Source organism: Palaemon carinicauda, chromosome 40 (genome assembly GCF_036898095.1).
Source record: "Palaemon carinicauda isolate YSFRI2023 chromosome 40, ASM3689809v2, whole genome shotgun sequence".
NCBI lineage: Eukaryota > Metazoa > Arthropoda > Malacostraca > Decapoda > Palaemonidae > Palaemon > Palaemon carinicauda.
Window position 1 is genome coordinate 48,662,031 of NC_090764.1, and position 23,776 is coordinate 48,685,806.

Consider the following 23,776-nt stretch of genomic DNA (forward strand, 5'->3'; position numbering starts at 1 on the left):
TGTCATGGCAGATTGCCTCAGTCGGAAGGGACAAATTCTTCCAACAGAATGGACCCTCCACAAGGATGTATGCAAGAGTCTTTGGGCCACTTGGGGCCAGCCGACCATAGATCTCTTCGCAACCTCGATGACCAAGAGGCTCCCAATTTATTGCTCACCAATCCCGGACCCAGCAGCAGTTCATATAGATGCCTTTCTCCTAGATTGGTCTCATCTAGATCTATATGCATTCCCTCCGTTCAAGATTGTCAACAAGGTACTGCAGAAGTTCGCCTCTCACGAAGGGACAAGGTTGACGCTAGTTGCTCCCCTCTGGCCCGCGAGAGAATGGTTCACCGAGGTACTTCGATGGCTAGTAGACGTTCCCAGAACACTTCCCCTAAGGGTGGACCTTCTACGTCAGCCACACGTAAAGAAGGTACACCAAGGCCTCCACGCTCTTCGTCTGACTGCCTTCAGACTATCGAAAGACTCTCGAGAGCTAGAGGCTTTTCGAAGGAGGCAGCCAGAGCGATTGCTAGAGCAAGGAGAACATCCACCCTTAGAGTCTACCAATCGAAGTGGGAAGTCTTCCGAAACTGGTGCAAGTCAGTATCAGTATCCTCGACCAGTACCTCTGTAACTCAAATAGCTGACTTCCTCTTATATCTGAGGAAAGAACGATCTCTTTCAGCTCCCACTATCAAGGGTTACAGAAGCATGTTGGCATCAGTCTTCCGTCACAGAGGCTTAGATCTTTCCAACAATAAAGATCTACAGGACCTCCTTAAGTCTTTTGAGACCACGAAGGAGCGTCGTTTGGTTACACCTGGTTGGAATTTAGACGTGGTACTAAGATTCCTCATGTCAGACAGGTTCGAGCCGCTACAATCAGCCTCCCTGAAAGATCTCACCTTAAAGACTCTTTTCCTGGTTTGCCTAGCCACAGCTAAAAGAGTCAGTGAGATTCATGCCTTCAGCAAGAACATAGGTTTCTCATCTGAAACGGCTACATGTTCTCTACAACTTGGTTTTCTAGCCAAAAACGAGCTACCTTCTCGACCTTGGCCAAAATCGTTCGATATTCCAAGCTTATCGAATATGGTTGGAAATGAACTAGAAAGAGTCTTATGCCCTGTCAGAGCTCTTAAGTTCTATTTAAAACGAACTAAACCTTTAAGAGGCCCGTCTGAAGCTTTATGGTGTTCAGTTAAGAAACCATCTTTGCCTATGTCAAAGAATGCCTTATCCTATTTTATCAGACTGTTAATACGAGAAGCTCATTCCCATCTGAATGAGGAAGACCAAGCTTTGCTGAGGGTAAGGACACATGAAGTTAGAGCTGTCGCAACTTCCGTGGCCTTTAAACAAAATAGATCTCTGCAAAGTATAATGGACGCAACCTATTGGAGAAGCAAGTCAGTGTTCGCGTCTTTTTATCTTAAGGATGTCCAGTCTCTTTACGAGGACTGCTACACTCTTGGACCATTCGTAGCAGCGAGTGCAGTAGTGGGTGAGGGCTCAACCACTACAATTCCCTAATTCCATAACCTTTTTAATCTTTCTCTTGAAATGTTTTTATTGTTGTTTTTTGGGTTGTCCGGAAGGCTAAGAAGCCTTTCGCATCCTGGTTGATTTGGCGGGTGGTCAAAGTCATTTCTTGAGAAGCGCCTAGATTAGGGGTTTTGATGAGGTCCTGTTGTATGGGTTGCAACCCTTGATACTTCAGATCCTAGGGGTCGCTCAGCATCCTGAGAGGATCGCGAGGCTCCGTAAGGAAGACGTACTTAAAAAGGCAGAGTAATTGTTCAAGTCGACTTCCTTACCAGGTACCTATTTATTTTGTTTTTGTTATTTTGATAACTTCTAAAATGAAATAAAAATTCTTAGCTCATAATAATGTAAACATATAATGCTGGTCTCTACCCACCCCCCTGGGTGTGAATCAGCTATTATAATCACCGGCTAAGTTAAATATTGAAAAATGTTATTTTTATAATAAAATAAATTTTTGAATATACTTACCCGGTGATTATAAATTAAAGGACCCTCCCTTCCTCCCCAATAGAGACGCAGTGGACCGAGGAGAAAATTGAGTTCTTTGTTTACATTGAGTACTGGGTACTTGGACGACAGATGGCGCTGTTGGGCACACCCGCAACCTGTATAGCGATCGCTGGCGAATTTCTTCCGTAGAGTTTTCTGTCGAGCAACAGAGTTGCAGCTATTATAATCACCGGGTAAGTATATTCAAAAATTTATTTTATTATAAAAATAACATTTTTTTTTTTTTAATCAACTAATAATTCATTGTAATTGGATTTGCTCCAGAATGTTCCAAAGACATAACACCTCTGTAGGAAGAAAAAGAATACAAGTCATTGATAGATGGCTAGTACATGTGCTATAATATTCTCTTCTAACAAATCCATAACTCACAGTGATGAATTTCAGCTTAAGCGAGGAGTACTGTATTCTAGTTATTAAATGTTTGTTTTACGTCAGAATTTCAAAATACCCAATGTAAGCTTTGATTTAGTGTTGATTTCCATTTATGTATGTAAATCTTTTTATTATAATTTGCATTCTGGTGCCAAAATTTACATGTAAGTCCTGTAGAAGTCTCATTTTCAAAATGATGTAAGTGTGTCCAGTGAGACATTTTTCAATGCATTTTCCTCAAAATTCATGTGCTTCATGCTTTTGGGGTGGGAGCTTCTTAACAGAAATTAAAATCACTAGTTTTAACCCATGGGAGATGATAGACTATAGTTCCTGTAAAGTCATCAGATGAATACGCATTCTTGGATGCTTCTTGGTGGTTTTGCTATTCGATGTACAAGGTGTATTTTATACACATTTACGAAATTGTAAGGTGGTTGTATATATCTATCTGTTGTTAAATTTGAGGGCTCCATACCAGTTCTTTAATAATGCTCGCAGCATTGTTTTTCAAGTAAGGGTTATAGTTTGTTTTTCAAAATTAATTATATGATAGTTATAATTAATTACAAATGTGGTATTGTAGATGCTATGCTTACTCCTTATTGTCCAAATCATTGGCTGCAATCAATGTTATTTATAGTTATATGTATAAATAAGAAGGGACTGTGGTTCTGGATAGGATGAATGATATTTTGCGCATCATCCTTTAACTGCAAAGACTTTATTTCATTTTGCTGTGCTTCTGATTTCTATTTTCTGTTGGGATTGCAGGGCATTCCAAAATTAGAAGGCATAGTTTATTGTTAGGCTATTAACTTGTTAAAATGTTGAAAGTGAAACTTCTATAATTGAAGTGACATTGAACTGGATAAATTGAAATGGTTCCTTCTCCATTATTGGCTGCCTGTAAAAATGTATTTATGATCACCTGGTAACTAATACTGGAGAAAGTATTACTATCTAGATTAGTATATGGATTAAATTTGTTTTCTCTTTACAAGTTAATACTTTTTGTTAATAGTGTTCATTTACTGGATCTGTCATATATTTTTTCTTTCTGATGTATTAATGTTGATTGGTTTTCTTTCCCACACTCTTTATAGTTGAATGAAGATTTCATGCCTTCAGCCTTCATGAAGAGGGATTTAATACTTGGAAATGAACGCCATCTAATACTTGCAACCAACCATCAGATAGAATTAATGTCTCAGGCCAAGATTTGGTATATAGATGGAAATCCTGATGTACAGTGCCAGCCATTCATGAAATGTTTTTCCATTCAAACGTATGTAAGCTCAGAAGACGGCTTAACATTAGTGCCCTTGGTACATGTAATGATGTCAAGATCTAAAGAAAAGGATTACAAAGAGGTGAGATATAAAATTGTTCTTGTTATCATTTGTAGTGGAAAAAAAAGTATTAAGATTTAAAAGTAGACTTCTAGTTTCATGCATTAAAGTATGTCAAGGATAATCATTGCAAGCTTAAAAGTATTTGAAACAGCGAAAAAAATATGAAAACTGTGCAAAAGATGTAAGATAGTTCTTTAGAATATCCATAAAAATATAAGAATTATGTTAGATGACTTAATATGGAACTTTTGTAGAAATGGCAGTTATGTCATGCTGTAGCAATGATTGATATGAATTTGACTAGTAAAGAGCCATGATTGATTACAAAATGCTAATTTTTTTTACAGAGCAATGACATCATGTATCATCCTACTTATGTTGATATTTACTAATGTAACTAAAGAATGAAGCTAGAGGTAAACGGAAAATTGCATGAATACTTTAGTCTATGGTTTAGAAGGATGTGTAGTTTATATTGATGATATTGTTATTTATAGTAATGATTGGGAAACTCATTTAAAACGTATTAGGGCACTGTTTGAGGTTTTGAAGAAAGCAGGTTTAGTAATTAATTTAAAGAAAAGTGAATTCGCAAAGGCGAGGGTCGTATATTTGGGTCATGAAGTTGGTAATGGTAAAGTTGCTCCTAAGCAAGCAAATATCGAATGTATTGATAAAATGTTAATCCCTAAGTGCAGGAGGGATGTCAGAAAATTCCTTGGGTTGGGTGGGTACTACCGAAGGTTTGTTAGAAATTTTTCTGACATCGCCGATCCTTTGACTAATCTCTTCTTGAAATTGTATACTATTCCACCTTTTGTGGACTTAGTATGGTACTTTAGTGAATACTGTTTGATAAGTTTAGTGTTTTTGTGTGGTGGTCAAGCCAGCCATCACAAAAGTTGAATAAATTTTCTAGGAAAAATGAGCAATTGTAGTGCAAAGATGGGCAATGAATTTTTATGGAAATGAATTTATGATAAAGTTTTTATATAGAAATAATTATATTTTTTAAATTTTTTCATATACCATGTGAAAATACACAATATGCCTTTTCAAATGGTATATTGAACATGAAAATTGCAATTATCTTCGAATAAGCAATGCACAAACATGCTTCTTCTTCTTCTTCTTCTTCTTCTTCTTCTTCTTCTTCTTCTTTGTCTACATCTTTTCCCACTTCTATGTGGGGTCGATGTTTCTGGTCAGCTTTTTCCATCTACCTCTGTCCCACACCTCATCACCAGTTAATCCCTTTGATCGAAGGTCATCCTTGATACAGTCCACCCACCTTCGCTTTGGTCTCCCTCTCCTTCTCGTTCCTTGTACCTCCATTTCCATCACTCTCCTCCCAATATACTGTTCGTGTCTTCTCATGACATGACCATACCACCTCAGTCTACTTTCTTGGACCTTATCTGATAGTTTTCTAACTCCTGTGGTACCCCTAATTACCTCATTCCATATCTTATCTCTTCTTGCCACCCCAGACATCCATCTCAACATTCTCATCTCTGCCACATCCAACTTCTTCTCTTCTGTCTTCTTTATTGCCCACGTCTCCGCTCCATACATCATTGCCGGTCTCACAACTGTCCTTTGTACTTTACCTTTCAACTTAACCCCTATTTTCCTGTCGCATAGTACTCCACGCACTTTTTTCCAATTCTTTCATCCTGCTTGTATTCTGTGGGTTATTTCTGCCCCCAGATCACCATCCTCTGCAACTGTTGATCCTAGATATCTGAAATTTTCAAATCTTTTTCAATCTCTCTCCTTGTAAACTAACTTCCCCATTCTCGCCATTTTTCAATCTCAAATACTCTGTCTTTGTTCCGTAACTGGAATACAAACCACGCTATTTAATAGGGGTATTACTTTCGGTGTAGCTGAAATGACGAGCCATTAAAATTTAACAAGGGTTTACTACCCACACCGCTAGTTAGCGAGGGTAGGGGAGCGTAGCTTGCTTACCCCCCACCCACACACACCTGTGCTTGAGCTCACTTTACTTTTGGCTCGGAGCGAGAACGGTTGTTTCCTCTCTCTCTCCTCGCCTATTTTGGACTGCCATTAATTTTTGTCTTTTACTTTAATTTTTCTTATAATTGTAATATATACAGTATATAAACATTCTTAATGTTTATGTATATATATGTGTATTGAAATGTAGTAAGTTTTCTTTTCAGTGTTTGTGGTGTGTGTGTGATATACGACAACGACACTTGCGTAGTAGCAAGGCCAGCACAGTTCCACTTCGTGGGGAACGGCCTCTCCTCTCTGGTCCATCGGTCTTCCCGTCGGCATATATCCGTTAACTCGGCCGCCGCAGGGGAATCGTCATTGCCTGGGCCCTCTTCATTCTTCTATTATCTTCGCTTTTCCTCTTTTCGTACGGGAAACTTGGATTCTGAGTGAAGGGAATGTGGCCTTTTTAGATTGACTATGGTCTCTCTCTACTCGAGGTCGTTCACCTTTACTACAACTACGTACTATTACGGAAGCTCCTTTCCCGTTGCGGGTTAGGTTGCTAGTATTCCGTTTGTGTATCTCGATTATTTTTTAGTGAAATCTAATTGTATTTTAACTTTTCAGCTTCTCCGTGGGGAACACATCCCTTCGGGGGGTCAGTGGTTCTCACTATTAGTGAATATTCTTAGATGATTTAGATAATTATAATTCTGTTATAATTCTGTTTTTATTACAGTTACTCCGCTCCCCCCCCCCCTTCTCCCATGGATGTCATCTGGGGAAGGAGGGCGCATATCTAATTCTTATTTTATGTTATTCCCTTGGGGTTCCTCTTCGGAGTTCCTCCCTGGGGAATTTCTGTTAAAATAATTATTTAATTTTATTTTCCCAGTTAACTATGCAGTTTTTCTTTGTTCGACTAAAGAGTGCCAACGAAGCAGAGCTGTCCTGTTCATGCCTGGGGAATCTGCTGTCACTGCCGTCCCTCAGAGGACATCGTCGTGGGCGTTATCCCTTCTCTCGGAAGTACTCCCGTGACAACATGCCAGCACTTCAGATCATCTTAGAACGCTAAAGGAGGTTCGCCTCCAGGGGTTGGACAACTTCCCTTCCGATGGAGGTTTCCTCCCCAGGTGTGAGGTTTTCTCCCTTCAAAGGGAGAACTTCCCATACCTTAATAAATTCATCGCCTTCGACTACTGTTGCTGCCCTTCGGCCAGACATTTCTCCCCCCTTGCTGAGTTTCTCTTCCTTCAGGGGTGGAGCACAGTCTTGGCAAGTCTCTTCTACGAAGTGTTCACCTCTCTCGTTCACGAGAGAGGCCACTCATAGAGACTCCTTTTCGGAGGATCGCTACTGCTAGGCCAGCTTGCCGATCCACCAGCCCTAAGGGGCGTCACCACGAGTGTCTTTAGGTCTCTTCTACGAAGTGGCACCTCTCGTTTGCGAGAGAGTCCACTCATAGAGACTCCTCTTCGGAGGATCGCTACTGATAGGGTCAGCTTGCTGATCCAACGGCCCTAAGGGGCGTCATGACGAGTGTCTTCAAGTCTCTTCTACGAAGTAGTCACCTCTCTTGTTCGCGGGAGAGGCCTCTCATAGAGACTCCTCCTCGGAGGATCAACCAGACTCCAGTGACCCCAACCTTGTGCTGCAACGTGGTCCTTTGGACTTCGGTCCTGGACTCTAACACGGACATTTTACGGTCCCATCGGTGGATGCTGGCCCTTCCAAAGGGCACATCCCAGTTCCTGATTGTCCTGCCAGCTGACCTACCGATCTACCAGCACAACTTTGCGCGGCATCGAAGGACTTCAGTCCTGGACTCTAAAGCAGACCTGCTTATAGTCCTCATCGGGGGATGCCCGCCCTTTTTTAAAGGGCACACCGCAGTTCCTGATCATCATGCCAGCTGACCCTTCAACCTACTAGCGCGTGAAGCGCGCGTGCTCGCCGATCTTCTTCCGCGTGCAAGCGCCGGCAATCTTCTTACGAGCGCAAGCGCTGACAATCTTCTTACGCGCGTAAGCGCCGACGATCTTTCGCGCGCGGGTACCGATGGTTTCCTGTGTGCACACCGCTACCTTCGTGCGCGCGCGCTCGCCGGTCTTCTTACGCGCGCAAGCGCCGACGATCTTCTTACGCGCGCAAGCGCCGACGATCTTTTTACGCGCGCAAGCGCCGACGATCTTCTTTTGCGAGCAAGCGCCGACGATCTTTCGCGTGCGGGTACCGATGGTTTCCCGCACGCGCACTGCTACCTTCGCGCGCGTGGGCGCGGCCGCCGATCTTCTTACGCACGCAAGCGCCGATGATCTTTCCCGTGCGCGGGTACCGATGGTCTCGCGCGCGCGCCAAATAGTCTTGCGCGCACGGGCCAATAGTCTTGCGGGTGTGTGCGAGTACGCGCTGACGATCTTCCGCGCGCGAGTGCCAATGGGCTCCCGCGCGCGTGTTGATGATTTTCCACGCGCGCCAGCGCCAACAAGCGCGCAAGCGCCAATGCTCCTGTGCCTGCTTCATAGTCTGGCACGCGCGCGGCCGACTTTCTCCCCCGCGCAAGCACCTGGGGTCTCCCGCACGCACACCATCAGTATTGCGCGTGTGCGTGCCAACTTTCTTCTGCACGCGGGCGCTGATGGTATCCTGCACGTGCGCCAATAGTCTACAGTGCAGGCGCACCGACGGCCTTATGCACGGGCGGGCTCCGACGGTCTTCAGCGTGCTGGTGCCGATGGTCTTCCGCACGCACGCGCCAACAATCTCCACGTAGTACTCTCACGCACGCGCCAATGCTCCCTCTCTTGTGCAACCAATCACACGCTTCGGTGCATTCTAGGGAGAATGCATAAACTACACAATGCCTTACGGCGCACCAGCAATCTTCCTCTCTTTCCTGCGCCCTCCTGCGCAGTTACGGTCCACGGATTCATACGCCTGCCAAAGAGTCATGGCTCTTAGATCCAATGCACCAGCTCTTGTCTAAGAACCAGCGCTTGCCTGCTCTCCAGGCAAATATTAAGCACCAGCACCATCCTGTGTGCCATCGCTCCAGACTCACTTACACTCGCGCAATTGTCTGTAAAAAGGAGTGAAATTTTTGGACAGGTCACCATTGCCTCATTCCTTCCCTCAAGCACATAAACATTGCCACCGGGGAAAAGAGGAATAAGGCTCCGCACAGGATTCAAGATCCCGAAGATTCCATCCTACAAGGGAATCGAATCGGGGAATCCTTGGTCCCTGTCTCTTCTAAAGTTTCTGTTTTCCTTGACAGACCAGCGGCAGCAAACAGGAAAGCATCAACAGACTGATCTCTAGATCACTGTTTACTGATGGCTACTTCACAGTTTACTGATCGCTAGGTCGCCGATCACCGGATCGCCAATTGCTAGCTCAATGCTGATCTGTGACCTCTAGTCCCTCCAATGACTAACGATCTCCAATTGCTAGCATTTCCAATCATCGATTGCTAGTCAATAACCAGTCATCAGCTTGCTGATCACTAGATCGCCGATGGGCAGCTCATCCTTCTTCGATATTGAACTCAGCTCGCTGATCTCTGACCAGCCCATCTTCAGCTTGCTCATCTCTGACCAAACAGGGGGATCATAATCAGCGGGCTGTTCTCGAATTCACCATCGGTGCACAGACCACCGATTCATGGTCATCTGTTATTTGCCAGCAGTTCGTGACTCGAACTTACTAGTCAACCGCTTCCTGTAGTTCCTAGATCAGAAGTTATACAACATACTTCTTGCTATTGGCCGTTTGCCATCACGCTAAAGTGATAGGTAAACGTTCGACAACCCTCATCAACGGCTTGCCAACAAGGAACTACTTGCGAGCACGCTCCAACTGCACAGCCCAACGGTTAATCAGTGGTTAACATTCGCCAGATTAATTCTATTCTAAGGAATAGCATCAATCCCATCAGGGCACGTGGTAAGGCTAAGCGTGGCCTTCCTTCTAAAGAAATTCTCTCTCAAAGAAGAATCCTTACACTGGATATCGCTCCTGATCCTTTACGACACGAGTCAAGACTCCAGCGTCGACAATCTTCCATACAAAAGGATCACCAAGGAGCTGTCCCTTTGGGTCGATGCCCACTCCATGTTGGAGTTCGATCGAGGGTTAAGACCTCAGGTCTTCTTTTGCACACTGGACCTTAAGGATACTTACTCCCAGGTCCAAACCATCCATCTAGGAAGGTTGGGCAATTCAGTCTAGACAAACAAGAAACACCAGTTCAAGGCACTGTGCTTCGGTCTTTCCATCACACCCATCCTGGTCTCACAGGATCGGCTTCCGTCTCCGCTCTCTCGGGACGACTGAGTGACCTTAGCAGACTCAATGGCAACCTTGCATTAACACTGGAATTTCTGAAGTCTTTTTACCAAGATCCAGTGATCAGGGTAAGCCTACGGAATCTTCCCTACTTCCCTCCCAGGAGACTGGTGTATCTGGGAATGATTCTAAACACTAATCTCCACCAAAACCTTCTCGGAACGCGAACGACTTCCATTCCAGGAGACTGGAATTGGAAAAAGAAGAAAGGAGGGACCATAGTGCTGCACCACACGACCTCAGCCCTCTGGACAGAGCTTTAAGGTACAGTAGGGTCCCGAATTACACGTGTTCTAATTACGCGATTCCTCAATTACGCGATCGATAGTTTTTAAAAATTAATTTTCCTGTATTTGCGAGGAGCATTCTAAATCCGCGAGTCAAGCACCGCGAAGCGTAGGAAATCTATTGTTTTCTTAATTGTATTGGGGGGGGGATGGTTCCCCGATGTCTGAGAAGGGGGGGGGGGGAGAATGTGAGAGAAAGATTTCTGTTCAAACATTTTAAGACTAGTTTTGGATGAAAAATGTTAAGGTTTGCCCATCTGTTGTGTGAACTTGTCGCTAGGCCTAGCCTAACTGTCCAACACCTATATGTATAATATTCCATATTTGTACTAATTAATTTTTATACTTACGTTGTGATTATGGTGAAAAATCCTTATTCATTAAACTTTAAATTAAAAACCATCAAAATAAAGACTATTTTATATCATGCTACCGCCAAACATGTCACCACAACCAAACCCATTACTTTGTTTAGTACGTTCCATCGCCGATCATAACGAACTCGCTAACCAATTTTAACATCTGTCTATAGGTTAACTTTTGCGGCAAAAGATATCTTACCAGGTACTATGTAATAATAATGTTATAATTAATGTTTTATTTATCCTTAGAAAATCAAAATATATGAAATATGAGCAATTTTGTTTCGTGTTGTTTTTTTTTTTCCTAAAAAAAAAAACGCCTTCTTAAAAGGAAAACGTTTTTTTTTTTTTTACGTTTCATCGTCGATCATAAACGCATTTACTCCTGAAAGTGATATTGAAGAGCTTTTACTAAAGATGTTATTATAAATAAAGATTATAAATAGGTGGTAAAATATCTATAATTAAAGTGTAGCAGCATCAAGAAATGTTGGGGTTCGCCCTTTACATAAGAATGTACTGTACATTGGATTAGACAGAACGTAGAAAAAATCAATTAGGGAAAAATCGGTATTCGATATCCTCTTCATCAGCATCGTCATTCGTCAATCGGGCTTTTTATTTTTTTTTTATTCTCAGTCGCTAACTAGTTATCGCACTGCCAAGATCTGCACACATTCCGGTAATTCACATTTGAAGGTTTTCTGGGAGAGGATGGATAGAGAAAATACCGAACTATATAAAATGTTTTTTTAACCTGTTAAGCGTCACCCACGTGATAAACCGTTCACCACGATCTACTCGGTACCGCCTTCAACTGTATATTCCGTTCATGACTTTAATTGCCTTTTACAAGCCGTCAGTCTCGTGATGTTACTTTACTCGTATAGTAAGTATAGGATCACCACTTGGCAACACTCTCAGCATATGGGGACTGTGAATAGAAACTTATATGATGTCTGGCAACTATTTTTCTGAAGGAAGCTTGATGTTACAAAACTCTGGTTTGAACTGGTTTCCTATCAGTGCGCTCGGGCGTTCATGCATAAGTGGTTATTTGTTGTTCCTTTTGTTATGAAAGGTCTAAAGAGGAAGGTTATTTCTTTAGATGAAATAAATGATATTCTTGTTGTGGAATTAGATAATGATAACCTGTTTGATAATGAGAGCACTAGTTCTGAATCCTCCAGTGATGAGTATATTGAAGAAACAAAGTTTTCTTTCGATGTCGAAAGCGAAAATGACTTCTCATTACCGAATGACTGGACAACGAAATTACACAAAACTATAAAGGGAAAGGAAACGCCGAGAGAGAGAGAGAGAGAGAGAGAGAGAGAGAGAGAGAGAGAGAGAGAGAGAGAGAGAGAGAGAGAATAAAGTGGATAAATAATGTACAAATGTATGACGAACATATTTGAAAACTACAGGAAACGATATGAAGAGAGAGAGAGAGAGAGAGAGAGAGAGAGAGAGAGAGAGAGAGAGAGAGAGAGAGAGAGAGAGAGAGAGAGACCTATCCCTTTCCTTTTGTTGCTTATCCAGGCGTAAGATTTACGATTGAAGATAAAAAGAACCCATTAGAATATTCAGTATTATGTAGCCATTTGAAATTAAATAATAGTAGTATTAATTGTTTTTTTTACTCAACCATTTAATTAATATCCCTACTTTTAACTATAATTACGAATTATAAGCATAAAGAAATTATATTAACTTTGAAAAATGATCATTAGTGAAATGACCGCTCAGGGCAAAAAAAGCGTGATTATCGTACAGCAGCCTATTGCACACTTGCGCCTAGTGGCCGTGTTTACGTGTGGGAGTGTCATCATGGATATACAGTACTATACTGTAATTTTTAACTATTGCTAGATACGTACTGTATCAAACCTTGAAAACCCTTTTTTGTTTTTTGTATCTATAGGAAATAATTCTACATCATTCGGAAAATACTGAAAACAGTAAGCTATGCATAGTACAGTAGTAAATACTAGTCATAGAAAATTATCAAAACTTTAACAACTTTTTATTGTTTTATTTATCCATAAAAGAAATTTTGTACAGTATTTTATAAAAAAAATCTATAAGAAGGATTTCTTACAGTATTGTTAAGATAAAAGCTACAGTATATATATATATATATATATATATATATATATATATATATATATATATATATATATATATATATATATATATATATATATATATATGTTTTATATACATACTTACATACACACATACACACACACAGAGTGTATATACAGTATATATATAGCTAGAAAGCGAGAAATGGAGTGAAAAAAAAATTGACGGGTAGGTTGCTGTTTGCCGCCATGATGTGTTTCGAAATATACGAATTTCCAATTACACGAGGCCTTTCATCGACCAAATTCTCGCATAATTCGGGACCCTACTGTACCTTCACTTAGATCTCTTAAGAGATGAAGGCCAACTTTCCGGTCCTTCAACAGCCTTATCGGTTCCTAACAGATCACTCAGTGATGTGACGGACGACACACCGCACACCACATAGAGACTCACATCGACAAGCAAATAGGATCTGGCTTGTAGAATCTTCCCATCTAATAGTATAAACACTAAGATGGGCCAAAGCCCACTTCATTCCAGACTGGAAGAACAGGCTCGCCGACAATCTGTGCACAGCATCTCAGATAGGTATACCGAATGGACTTTGGATCGCCATGTAGCCGACAAAGTCCCGACTTTACGAGGTCCTCCAACTAGGGGGTCTGTTCATAATGCCCCTGAACCTCAGGCTACCGTTGCTCACCAGCCCTAGACCCCAAGGCTCTCTGGCAACAACGGTGGGTATAACAATGACGTTTACGTCTCGTCCCTGTTTTATCTGGAGAAGGGCAATCAACAAGGCTAGAACATCGGTCAACCTATCAAGGACGCTCCTAGCTCCGCTATGGCATTATGCAGAAAGGTCTCCAAACCTTTTGCAGCTCCTGATAGAGCCTCCAAGAGAACCCTCTCCCCATATCAAACAACCCACTTCGACACCTACTACAAGCTATAGCTTTTCTATGAGTGTACACCTGAAGACTACCCAATACCTCTTGGCGAAGAGGTTGTCTAGATACCTGAGGAGTTCCTTAGCATCAGTCTACCAGGCAGTATCACGTCTTGTGGGGTGGGCGTCATGGGAAAGTGTCTCTTATCTCGATACCTCGATTCCAGCAATAATGGAATCCTCAAGTATATGCAAGAGGAAAAGATCCCCTATTCAGTTTCGATAGGTAAAGATGATCACTCAACCTTGATCCTTCACCTTCATACTGAAAGAAAGGGACACCCTTTCATCGATAGACTTTTCCTAACTCATACGGACTTACTACTTGCCTTTCCCCAGTCAGAATTGAGACCTTCCTCTCAGAACATGGTTCAATCTCCGATCCCTCAAGGGACCTCCTTGTGTTCCACTTAACCAGGCAACAAATTTCCTCCTGATTTAAGAACACAATGTTCCTACACGCTCAGACAGCAACCATACGAGTTAAGGAACTTCATGGTCTCTCTTTCGACATCGCCCATTATTGAGAAGGGCGAAAGGCAAGGGTCAGTTTCGTCCCTGAGTATGTCACCAGACACAGTCTCCAGAGGTAACGGATCCTACACAATTCTCAACTAGGTAACGGTCGATCCAGATCATCCGTTACTGTACCTCAGGGTGAGGTATGAGACCTTACCTAAAGAAAACGGCAACAGCCTGCCTGGGTCCCTCCTCTTGTCAACTCCGAGAGAGACTAGAGGAGGATCGCCGAAATATCATCTCGACATGACGACCCACAGTGTCAGGGGCATAACTATGCCCCTGGTCCTTCTTAGCAGGCTACTCTGTGACACAGGTTTTACAAGAAAGGATGTGAATGCTCCAGGTGACTTTCACAACCTTTCTCCTGCAAGACATAACCCACAGGAACTCGATACGATCTCTATCGGTCCAGTGGTGGCTGCACAACAGCTGGTTATATACCTCAAGCTCCTTATTGGACAAGTAGCAGAAGGTTGAGGGCACTGTTACCTGGTTTTAGTCTGCGTGAATGAAAAGATTTAACTGGCTCTTATTCTTTTCTTCATCCTACCCTCTCGTGGGGAAAGTAGCATCCTGGGTTCTCTGCATAGCTGACTTCAAACCACTGCGGGTAAACCATGCTTCCTTGTGTTCCTTGTGTTAAGACTAATACTGTTACGTCCCCATACCCTGACGAGGTGGTATTGGGAAAGTCCTAGGCTACAAGTTCCCATCTAAAGAACTTCAGGACAACTTCCTAGGATGAGTCACAGTTCTTCATACCTTCACACACAGCTTGCGTAGGCCGCAGTCCTTGCGTAGCAAGGTTCTAGCGAGGTGCAAGGACTCCTTTTTTCTTGGGTTCTTACACACTCAAATAACGAGCCCCTGGGCAAAGCCAAAAAGCCAGACTGGCAGGGATGTCCACCCTTCCTAAAGGGTGAGTCACCCCTATTAAACAGCGTGGTTTGTATTCCAATGCAAAACCAATCACTTTCTCCCCCGTCATTTCTCTCACCCATGCCCCAACCTCCATGCACTCTCTCTATCCCCTCCTTACTAATTCCCAAGTGGCCGTTCAGATCTCTTCCTATAATTACCCTTTCCCTTGCAGAAATTATTCCAAGCTCCTGGTCCATCTTCTCCCAGAATGTAACCTTCTCCTCCTCTGTACATCCAGTTTTCAGGGCATAGGCACACACCACATTGACTATTGTTGCTCCCAGTCCTAGCTTTAAACTCATAATTCTGTCATTTTTCCTATTCACCCCAATCAAATTTTCCTTCAACGCTTTTGATAATATTATTCCTACTCCATTTCTTCCTTCCATATTTGCTCCACTGTAATATAATTTACAACCTTCGCCTAGTTCTCTTGCGTTATTTCCCTTCCACCTGGTCTCCTGCACACACACAGCACTCCAATCTTTCTTCTCTCCATGAGGTCAACCAGCTCTCGCCCTTTTCCAGTCTTTGTCCCCACATTCAAAGTTGCTACTCTCATCCTCTCTTTAGATATTTTCCTCTGAGCTTGCCTCTTTAACCCACTCCACCCATGACTGGGTAGCCCTTGCCAATTTTTCGAAGGGATCAGGCGAGGTCCCAACGCGTCGCTTAAGGGGAACGCCCTAGCATTAATTTCACTGACCATAGTTGTTTGCGCTAATTTTTTTTTCATGGCCGGATGCCTTTCCTGCTTCCAACCCTCCCCATTTACCCGGGCTTGGGACCGGCACTTAGTTGAGGCTGGCTTGCCCCCCTCAGTGGCTGGGTTCAATGCACAAACATGCATAGAGAAATTATCTATTCATGCATAAAATTCTGAATAAGAATAGGCCTAAAGTAGTTTTACATTGAGCATTTCTATGCTGATATTTTTCATGGTACTGTATATAAGTAGTGAATATAACTACTAAAAAATTAAGACCGTTATGGAAAGATGAATAAATTTCCTTTATAATTCATCAATAAGATATATAGGTTTTTTCCAGGAAAAAATATTTAACAATTGTTAAGCAAATGCAGACAATACATTTTTATCTTTATGTAACTAAATTTACCTTAAAGTTTTTCATAAATAAATGTTAAAATTTTTTCAATTTTATGTATATCATGTGGTAATGCAAAAAATGGCCTTTCAGATGACATATGAATCATGACAATTGCTATTATATTCAAATGCACACACATGCAAGTATCTATGTACTTGTAAAATTTTTGTGTGAAGAATGACGTAAAAGTTTTTTGTGAAAGATGGTCTAAACTGGTTTTACCATCAGCATACCTTCTCTCTCGTCTTGTGAAATAAAAATAAGTAATGAGCAACTTTAAGGAAAAAATAAGAATACAAAGGAAAGCTGAAAAAATTCCTATATAACTTAAACAGTATATGTTTTGTCAGAAAAGAAAATTGTGTAATTATAGTGCAGAGATGAACAACACATTTATATCTTCATGTAACAAAATTTATGATAATTTCTTTTTATATATAAATGTTCATATTTAGACATTTTTTATACCATATGGAAATAGAAAGAATGCCCTTTAAAATAATGTACTGAACATAACAGTTACAAATATTTGCAAAATCACAGACAAAATTTTGCCACCATCATTATAACAGAACCCTAGCTATATTGAAGATGTTCACTAAATCTTTGTAAATGCTACTGGGATAGAGAATAATATTAACTTCTTTTGTTACAGGTGTTTTCTGCTATTTTGGACTTGCTGCCCAATTCTCCAAAGGTTAATGCAATATCAGCAGATTTTGATAAGAGTCTTTGGCAGGCTCTTATCTGTATGTTTCCAGATATAACTCCATATGGCTGTGCTTTTAAGTGGGGCAAACTGATGTGGAAGAAAGCCCAAAAACTGGGCATTAAGGTAAGTGTTTTATTTAGTTTTGGATAATTTTAATGTTCAACAATTTACATTTATTTTCCAAAGATATTGAGGTAAAGTATTTAACAAATGAAATAGCCTGTACCCTCTTTTAGTACTTACAAACTTTCAATTTAAAATATTGAGGCTGGTCACTTCAAGAAAACTTTCAGCTTTTTTGGTTAGGTGTTTCTTACTCTAAATATGAATAATAACCTTAACTTTTCCTTTTGAATTACTAATATACTTTCTATACTCCAGAACAAATAGCTTTTACATTTGGAAATGTATCTCTTTAAGATTATAATAATCATATAAGGGTTCATGTGTTGGGCTAGTGGGATTGTTACTAGTTATTATGAGTCCCAAGTCTGAGCTGTTTGACTTCATAGATATCTTGCTGTTCTTCTGAGCTAGGGATGAGTTTGAATAGGCTTCTATATGCTAAATCCTCGGCTCCCATTGCCTGGTCATCTTTTGGCTCTATCTTTGGTAGAGAGGGTGTTTGGGCATTGCTTTCCCCTGCCTCTGCCACTTTTTCCTCCCTAAGAATGTTGGCAGAAAAAACCATAGTTTGACAGTAAAATTTCTTATTTCTATACTCACCTGATGTTCATATTGCTTCTTCTCCAGAAGGTTGGTTTAATCGATATTTACCCATAAAAAATTTTAATTTTAAAATTTTCCATTTTCTTTCAATTCAATAAACATATGCACTTTGTAAAGGAATAGAGCAATATTATTTTAAGAGGTAAGAAGGCCATAACTGACATGCTTGTGACTCTTTGTCCCTTCAGTTATAAGTCAAAATTATCCCTATCCTATTAATACAACATACAACAATGCAGTGGGGAGGAGGTTGAGCATGGATATGAACATCACGTGAGTATAGATATAAGAAATTTTATTATTAAGATCCTGTTACTGTAATTATACGAATCCCCCCCTGATATTCGTATTGATGACTCCCACTTACATCTGAGGTGGGACGCCAGTGCTGGATAAAAGTATTACCATGGTTAAAATTTACTAAACTTGTCAAGATTATGTCCAACAAACCATCTTTAAATACAATTGTTTACTAAAAATCTATTTAAAACAGTAGACTGTAGATTTTCTCTAAATGATAGTTCTTGATTTAAATGATACTTTTGATTAAGCCCACATCGATTATTAAATTAAAACCCTATATACTCAAAGTAAAGTGAAATCAAAAGAAAACCCAGGAATGATTGGAGAGAGTATTTAGACAGGAAAGCAGATGAGGCTAACAAAACTATGAATCCAGGGAATGGCTATGGTATAAAAATTGCGTATAGAATTAATAGTGAAATCTTTACGGGGATAAATAAGAAGAAGCATATACCCATCAAAAAGAGGGATGGATCTGTTATGAATAGGAGATATGAAGGGAATGATTTAATTGATATATCTGAAGCTGATGAAGACCTTGATGTGCTCATGAATGAATTCAGTGTGTTTGAAGTCGAAGCTATCATTAAAAGACCCAAGAGATGGAAAGGCCCTGAATACGATGGAATAACTACTGAGATGCTAATGGCTTAAAGTGAAGAGACCCCTAGAATACTTGCAAGATCATTTTGTAAAATGTGGCACGAAGAAGCAAAACCTGATGAATGGGAATTGGCAGCGTTGGTGAAAATGGCTAAAAAAGGAGACCGGACTGATTGCAATAATTACAGATCCATCACACTTACGACAGTTGTCATGAAAATATATAGTATGCTTATTCTAAAGAGACGAGAGAGAAAGATTGATGTAAAGCTGAGAGATGAACAAGCAGGATTTAATAAAGGTAGAAGATGCACTGACCATATTTTCATTTAAAGACATGTACAACAATGCGTAGAATATAGAAATTCACTTTTGATGACATTTGTAGACTATGGAAAAGCCTTTGAGAGTGTACGCCGGCCAATTTTGTGGGGAACCTCTTACATTATTATGAAATTCCTCTTAAATATGTAAATTTGATTAAGTCTCTTCATGAGCATAGCAACTGCAAAGTTATTGTTAATAGAGTCCTATCAAATGAGTTTCCAGTGAACAGTGTAGTACTCCAAGGGAATTTTTTCTCACCTATGCTGTTTATCCTCCTCATGGATTTTGTAAAGCGTAGAACAGTTGGAGATGGTGGACGAGGATTGTACTGGATCGATAATGGGAAATTAGCTTACCTAGAGTATGCTGATGATGCTGTCCTTATTAGCAGAACACCACAGGATTTGAAATGCTTGCTTACCAGAATGCATGAAATATCACACGAGGTTAGACTCAAGATAAATAGAAGAAAATCAGAGATGATAACGGAATATACAATGGAAGATGAAATATCATTGGAAGGAGAAAGGATTAATTAGGTAGAATCATTTAAATATTTAGGAACTACGATCTCTAATTCAGGGTTTTTAGAAGTGGAGTTTAATGAAATATTGAAAAAAGCAAATCAGGCAATGGCTAGGTTAAGTAAAATTTGGAAATCAAATTGCCTTAAATTACATGTAAAAATCAGGCTATATATTAATTTACCGAGAGCTGTCTTACTGTGTGGACATGAGTCATGGTATGACAATAAAACAGTATCCAACAGATTTTTTAGATTTCAGAACAAAGCCCCCAGAAGAATATTGGGAGTTGAAAGGTGGGACAGGATTAGAAATGAAACTATAAGAGAGATTACTCCGGTGTCATATGGGGATGAGATCGTGATGAGGGGTAGATGGAGATGGTTTGGCATGCTCTTTGCACTCCCCAAGAGAGATTAGTTCAACAAACTTTCAACTGGGCTCCACCAGGTACTAGAAGAGTTGGATGATCACCAAAAATTTTAAGACTCTCAATAAGCCATTTTTTTTGTGCAACTGAAGAAGACACAGACATAATGTGTTTCTCAAAAGTAAATTTGCTGTAAAAAATCACACCTAAAATTTTAAAAGAGTCATACAGAGTTAAAGAAACATTATCAATGCTGAGATCTGGATGTTGAGGAGCCTCTATCCTTGACCTACTTACAATCATACTTGGACTTTTGTTAGGATTCACCTTCATGCCCCATAATTTGGGCCATGCACTAATTTTATTTAGATCTCTATTAAGGGATTTATCAACCCCAGATCTACATTTAGGAGATGGAATTGAAGCAAAAGTGTAGCATCATCTGCATATACAACAAGCTTTTTTTCTAGCCCAACCACATTTCATGTTTAAAGGCTTAAAGGCTGCTCATGAATGGCAAACACAAGGGACAGTGATATTGCCCTATCAAGGAGGACAATGCCCTAGAGACTGACCATATATACATTTGATCAGCATCCAAGCCCCCCTCTACACCCAAGCTAGGAACAAGGAGGGCCAGGCAATGGCTGGTGATGACTGCAGATAGACCTATAGGCTCCCCCAAACCCTCCATCCTTAGCTCACAAGGATGGTGAGTGTGCCGTGACTAAAGGACCTAACGAGTTTGAGCGGGACTCGAACCCAAGTCTGGCGTTCACCAGTCAGGGATGTTCCCACATCGGCCACTACAACCCTAGACGCGTATATACTGTAGTATGAAAAGTAATGGGCCAAGAACACTACCATGAAGAATACTAGATATCACATTCCTATTCTCAGTATAGTGCCCATTAACAACAACTCTTTGCAATCTATTACTTAAAAATTCAATAATAATGCTTAGGAAAGACCCACCCACTCCCAACTGTTTGAGTTTGTAAACAAGGTCCTCATGATTAGGACAGTCAAAGGCAGCATTAAAATCAAACCCAATCATGCGAACTTCCTATCCACAATCAAGGGATTTCTGTAGAGCATTGGTGATTGTAAGAAGGGCATTACATGCTCAAGGCCTTTACGAAAACCAAATTGCAAACAAGGAAACAAATGATTACATTCAGCAAACCTATTATGATGTTTTGCCAAATGACATTCAAAAATTTTAGGCAATATGGGAGTTAAAGAAATTGGGTGGTAATAAGTTGGACTTGAGCTACTGCACCACAAACACATTTACATAGTGGAGTAACATTACCAATTCTCCAACAGGTGCTAAAAGCTCCTCTTCTTGCTAACTTACATAAAATAACAGATAACCTTGGATATGAGAAATATGCAGTCTTTATAAAAATCAAAGGAAAAATACCATTTGGGTCTACACCTCCATAAGCATCAAGGTCCATCAAGAGAGCTTTAATTTCACATCATCGAAAAGCTAAACTAGTTAGTTTAGCCTCAGGAAAACAGGAATGAGGAAGATAAAGTTTCTCATTACCCTGCTTACTGTTAAACACATTAGCCAAAAGAGTTGCCTTTTCCTTTGGATAGTGAGTGACAAAGCCATTTGGTTTAAGTATAGGAGGAACTGTTGCATCTACACCACATAGTGCAGATTTAAGGGTAGTGTGTGTGATACTGCCACATACATCCATGCGATAAAGGGAACGGAAATAAATATCATTTTTCTACAAAATAATAATAAAGCAAATGTACATTAATGTTCATAAACTGTACGTAATGTAAATAATATACAGCATAATATTAGATATCTATACAGGTAGTCAACCACTTATGTTCCTTAGTTGTACCAGAAAGGATTTCTTTTATGGTTAAATTGTATTCCTTTCCAGTTGAAGTATAAATTCTCTGAGCAAATGCTCTAAGATGAGTATAATTATTCCAAGTCAAATCTGATATGTTACTCTTCCAAAGATGATAGGCCTCCTGCTTCTCCAAATAACCACATCTCCAATCATCATTGAACCATGGTTTGTCCTTCACTCGGTACCCTAGCACACGAGAAGGGATACACTTATCAATTATGTTGACTAGATTCTCATTCAGAGGGACAACAGGATCAACACTACTATACAATTGTGACCAATTCAAGCCCAAAAGATCACTCAAAATCCCATTTCAGTCTGCTTGAAATTTCATATAAATCTCACATGAGTTTGATACATCAGGAACAGGCTGCTTACTCTTTACTACTAATGAAATCAAGGCATGATCAGATGTCCCAATTGGAGAACCAACCTTACTTGTAATAACACCAGGGTAGTCGGTGTATACGAGGTCCAAGCAGTTACCAAACCTGTGAGTAGCCTTATGATTTTCTCACACCCTGATTCAGAAGCAAAATCTTCAGCTCTTAAGCTATGGCAATCGTTAGGAGAAACAGAATTTAATCACTCCCTATGGTGAGCATTGAAACATGGAATTAATAAAACTCGTTATTGATGAAAATTGCAAGGAGGTAAAAGGAGCATTCTACTATCAAACCTCGAAGAGAGGATAGAAGGGAGAAGGAGGGGTATTGCGGTTGTAACTCGGAGGTGAAATTATGTATCCGTTTAATTGTGATGCTTATGCAATTTATGCAACACTTCAGTATCTTCAAACCAAAAATATTGCTATTTATAAAATCTAAACCTTTACGAAAAAAAATACCAAACCCTTTCTCTACGGACTTATGTCATAGGCGTATGATGTAAGTCCGTATAAAAAGGGAAGTTAGCTGAGGTGTTGGAACACACATATGCATGTGTACATGAGTACATCACTGATTAATTTGGCATGCTTATAAGTTACATATTTTACACAATGCACAAGAATCTAAACCTTTGCGAAAAAAAATAACAAAACCTTTCTATACGAACTTTAGAAAGGGTTTACTTTTTTTCCATTAAGGTTTAGATTTTATTAACAATATTTTTGGTTTGAGGATACTACAGTGTTGCTTAAATTACATAAAAATCACAATTAAACGAATTCATAATTTCACCGCTGAGTTACAACTGTAATACCTCTCCTCCTCCCTTCTATCCCCTCTTTGAGATTTGATAGTAGAATGCTCCTTTTACCTCCTTGCAATTTTCACCAATAACGAGTTTTATTAATTCCACGTTTTTAGTAGATTCTGGTATTAAAATAAAGTTTATGATAACATGTTTTTCTTATGCAGCGTGCATCCAAAAACAAGCTTCTGTCGTTGACTTTGACAGATGTTATTATTAAATTTAGACTTACCATCACAATACTTTACATATTTATTCGTCAATATTAATCATTGACAAAACCTATATCTGAGGGAGAAATTTAGGTTAGTAAATAAGTTTTTATTCACATTACTTCGTACAGTAATTATTTGAAAACAATGATGGCATTTGGACAAAAATACCTCCGACCAATCGGCTATTAGGAAACTTTTCCAAGCTAAAAGGGCACCCCTGCTAGTCGGTGCAAATCTGTCTCACTAAAAATAATTGACTATAGCACCTACATTTACTCTGCTGGCGTTAACCTGTGATGAGCTAGTGGCTGAACTTGAAAGCAAATAGAACAGACTGCCAAGCAAACCATGATGCATACAAATGAGTTTTTAGAGATTTAATTAAATCATACGACATGCCACATTATCCAAGGAGATTATACGACATGCCATGTTATTCACTTACATGATACTGTAATGCGAGATAGTTTAGGAACGCTTACTTTAGTGAGTGGAAGGATCTTAGGATCTAGACTACTAACTCATTCTTCTTCCTCATGATCTAATTGTGTAATAGAGCAAGGGTTTAGCAGCAGAAGGGA

At 40.2% G+C, this 23,776-nt stretch overlaps 1 protein-coding gene across 2 annotated transcripts in view; it reads left to right on the forward strand.

Annotated features, from left to right (window-relative positions):
* Positions 1-23,776, forward strand: part of LOC137631762 (uncharacterized) — a 334,578-nt gene that overhangs the window by 267,089 nt on the left and 43,713 nt on the right. For both annotated transcript variants that reach the window (XM_068363705.1, XM_068363704.1), the window contains exons 9-10: positions 3,528-3,794; positions 16,991-17,170. In XM_068363705.1, the coding sequence (XP_068219806.1) occupies positions 3,528-3,794; positions 16,991-17,170 (447 nt within the window). The remainder of the gene's footprint in view (positions 1-3,527; positions 3,795-16,990; positions 17,171-23,776) is intronic.